Source organism: Octopus bimaculoides, chromosome 1 (assembly GCF_001194135.2).
Source record: "Octopus bimaculoides isolate UCB-OBI-ISO-001 chromosome 1, ASM119413v2, whole genome shotgun sequence".
In the NCBI taxonomy this organism is placed as follows: Eukaryota; Metazoa; Mollusca; class Cephalopoda; order Octopoda; family Octopodidae; genus Octopus; species Octopus bimaculoides.
In genome coordinates this window covers 64,521,656-64,525,611 of record NC_068981.1, presented here as the reverse complement: position 1 = coordinate 64,525,611, position 3,956 = coordinate 64,521,656, and the positions used below count along the sequence as shown (strand labels likewise).

General features: G+C 35.6%; 1 protein-coding gene across 1 annotated transcript in view; it reads left to right on the top strand.

The window, feature by feature from the left end:
* Positions 1–3,956, top strand: part of LOC106871832 (T-box transcription factor TBX20) — a 197,593-nt gene that overhangs the window by 51,994 nt on the left and 141,643 nt on the right. Inside the window, exon 2 of the mRNA XM_052967211.1 lies at positions 3,040–3,253. Coding sequence (XP_052823171.1) covers positions 3,040–3,253 — 214 coding nt within the window. The remainder of the gene's footprint in view (positions 1–3,039; positions 3,254–3,956) is intronic.

Below are 3,956 nucleotides of genomic sequence, written 5' to 3'. Positions count from 1 at the left end.
TATATATATATATATATTACTCAATGAAATTCCGACTTTGATTTTGTCATTTTATTTACAGTCTTATAATTGAGTAATATATTCTCCTATACACAATTACACACACCCCTGTATACACCCTGCCACACACACAAAACAATGCATATACACATGCATTTTGATCATTCTTTACTTTGTGTCAGGAAATCTATCAATTATCATTGTCCTTCCACTTCGTATGACGTTTTAACACATTGTTAAGTTAATTTGTCTTGTACAAACTTATCTCACCACACTTACTCCCTCACTCACGCGCTCTTCGTTTTTTTTTCTTTGCTTTCTCATTCTATATAACTTTCTCTCTTTCTCTCTCTCTCTCTCTCTCTCTCTGTGTCCCTTCCACGCTATCACGTTAATTGTATTTTCTCTTTCTTTCCCTTTCTAGTCAATTTGGCAAATACAACTGTCAAACTGATAAAATAATAAGGTGACTTAATTTTCATTCATGGGATTCTGTGGCTAGGAAATGTCTTTTTCTTTTACATCATTTTGCATTCACTGCAGGAAATCTAGCAGACAATAAATACGGCGAACTGAAACATTGTTTGAGTCTCTCTCTCTGACTCTCTCTTTCTCTGTATGTATATATATATATATATATATATATATATATATATATATATATATATATATAGCAATAAGAAAATGGAGGGGAATATGAGGTACTCATCAACTTGCAGACACTGTATTCCGTTGATTAATCTGTTTATTTTATAAATTGACAAAAAACACAATATACGGACACTTATGACATACCATGTCATATCAACAATTAAGATTTCAAATTTAAGGGACATTTAGCAATTGGAGAAGGGGCGAAATCATACATACATGGTATGTCATAAGTGTCTGTATAGTGTCTTTTTTTGTCATTTTGGTTATAAAATAAACAGATTAATCAAACGGAATACAGTGTCTGCAAGTTGATGAGTGCCTCATATTCCCCTCCATTTTCTTATTGCTATACACACACACACACACACACACACACACACACACACACACACACACACACACACACACACACACACACACACACTCACACACACACACACACACACACACATATATATATAGTTTGTACCTGTCGGTGTATATAAAAACAGACTCGCAAATGTGGATATACATACATACATACATACATACATACATACATACATACATATATATACAAACACACACATACTTGTAAATATGCACGTATACCTGTGTATATATGTTTATTGATTTATCTCTTATTTTGTACCCTGAAAAGAGACTTAGATTCTGGAGGATGAGCTGTAGTATTATATATTATATTTACAAGTAAAGATTGATAATGATTTCTAAGTTTCGGCTTAATCGGTTTCGTCAGACTGTAGGCTAAACCTCATTTTCGATTCACAGTCAAGCTTGTTCTTTCAACATAAAATATATCTCTACTCAACTGGAACATATTGAGCTACCGTTCAGACAATGTTGACTATGTTTTCTAAATATCTATGCAAAAGAAAATAAAAACAGTCGTTAACCATTTATATACGTGTATGTATGTACATATTTATGTATGTGTGAGTGTGCGTATCTACGCATCTATGCATCCATGTATATATGTGTACGTGTGTGCTGTGAGTGTGTGCGTGTGTGTGATTGTGTGTGTGAGTATGTATTAGACCATTTATACACACATAGACACACACATAAATATATTAGGTGAGAACGTTTTATACTTTTCCTCAGTGTCATGTCTTTTAGGTGCGTTGTTCCCTGTTATCAACTGTTTATCTTCCGCCGAATGATGATCTACACCTGCGGATTATATTTCAAATATTATATGTTTTAGCTCTATAACGAAAACTTTTATCTCTTGATGCATTTCGCTTACTAATTAGTTTTCGTTTTAAAGAATTTTTGTCTTAGTTTAAATTTGAAATTTTTCTTCGATGCCGTTCTTATACCATTTTTCTGTTAATGATTGCAGATGTAGACTAAGAACGGCTTCGACAAAAGTCACATAACTAATTAGTTTGTGTCTCTTTAGATTGCTTCACGTAATTTATAAACGCGCTAGTATCCTTCTCAGTCGGAGATTTAGATGTTGATTTGTGATTCATCTATCGGCTCTTAGATTATCCACCACATATAAAGGTTGACCAAGAGAGAGAGAAAGAGAGAGTACGGTGTCTACCATCATTTCGGCATTCTTTTTTCTGTCAACGTTACAGTTACATAACTAGTTTTGTTGATAGTTGTACCCTCCACAGAATATTTGTAAGTGGTAGGTGACGGCCTCGTGTATCGGGCGTAAACTTCTTTATATGAACACTAAGCTCATGGTTATGTAGTACATGTCCTAGTTTAGTGTGCTCCTTATTTGCAATTATGTTACTGACACTACGAAACCACATGAAGCTCATCTCTCACTGCTCACACGTGACCTTCGTGCAACTTTCTTTTCCTCACGTGACCATCTTTCTTTTCTCGCACGGACGTTCTAAGGACTGGACGTCTATCAAAGAAAATATTTCTCGCAGCGTTCACTATTTTCCCCTCGTTCTGGTCTAACCTCCATGTTTGTTTTCGTTCGGTTTCCTTGCATGTCTCCACTGTCCTATCTTTGTTCCCAACTTTGACCATCCATAAATCCAAAATTTTATTTTGGAAGTTATGGGAGCAACTGTCTTCGATGACTCATATTGTCGTTGAATGCTCGAAATGAGGAGTAGATAGACAGCCGACGACTGATGAATGGTCGTTCTTTGTGTTACTTGTCAAGTTTTCTATTTTTTCTTGTTGTTTTCATACTTAACTCATTTCTTTTCGTACTTCGTGTTGTTTACAGTTAGTGACATCCTGTACCCATATATGCATATATGTATATATATATGCTGAGAGATATCGAGATAGCCAGAGAATGTGAGATAGGGAGTAGGATGTACGTGTGAATGAGTCTCGTCTGTGTATGTGTTTATTGTAACGACAAGCGTAAATTTTAACGTACTAAAACTTTTTCCATTTCAGAAAAGTTGGTACTGTCAGCAGCTGGTCCGACAGTTACGAATTCTCTTTCATCGCTCAGTCGAAATGATATTGCGGAACGATCCATTAAAAAATTTAAAGTCTGTGACGGAAACATCACTGCTTTGCAAGCAATAGAATGTCAATTGGAAAGTAAAGAACTCTGGAGCAAATTCTACGAATTAGGAACGGAAATGATTATCACCAAAACCGGCAGGTAAGATGTTGTAATTTTGTTTAGTGCGATCGGTCAATCATGGCAAAAATTGGTTGCCAAGCATGGTAAATAATCTGTCAGTCAGGTGCTGGTATTGATCTAATTGATTTCACCTTTCATATATAATCAGGTTGTGATGTGATGTCAATTTGGCTGCTAATTCTAGCAAGGTGGGCGACCACTTAAGTGATCTATTGTTACCTCGTGTCATAGTAACTCTTTGTCTTTCTGAAACGATAAACACGCGGTTTTGATGGTGATTATGATGTCGTTGATGCTACTGATGACAGTTATTATGATAAAAATTAATGTCATCGATTTTATAATCCTGTTTATTTCCGAAAAAAATAAAACGGCTGTGGGTTGGTGGAATGAACGAATACTGATAAAAAGCCAGAGGTAACTTAACTGCGTTCTTTTAAGTTGTGATTCCTAAATTCCATAAATAGTAAACTAGTGAACTCCATTGCATCTACATCACTTGATCCCCTTACATTTTGTAACTAAATTGTAGACACAGGCGTGATTGTGCAATAAGAACATTGCTTCCCAGCAACATGGTTCCAGGTTCAGTGCCACGCAGTGGCACCTTCGCCGAGTGATTTCAAATGTATCCTTGGGCTGACGAATACCTTGTGAGTAGATTTGGTAGACAGGAACCGAAAGAAGCCTGTGGTATATATATATATATATATATATATAT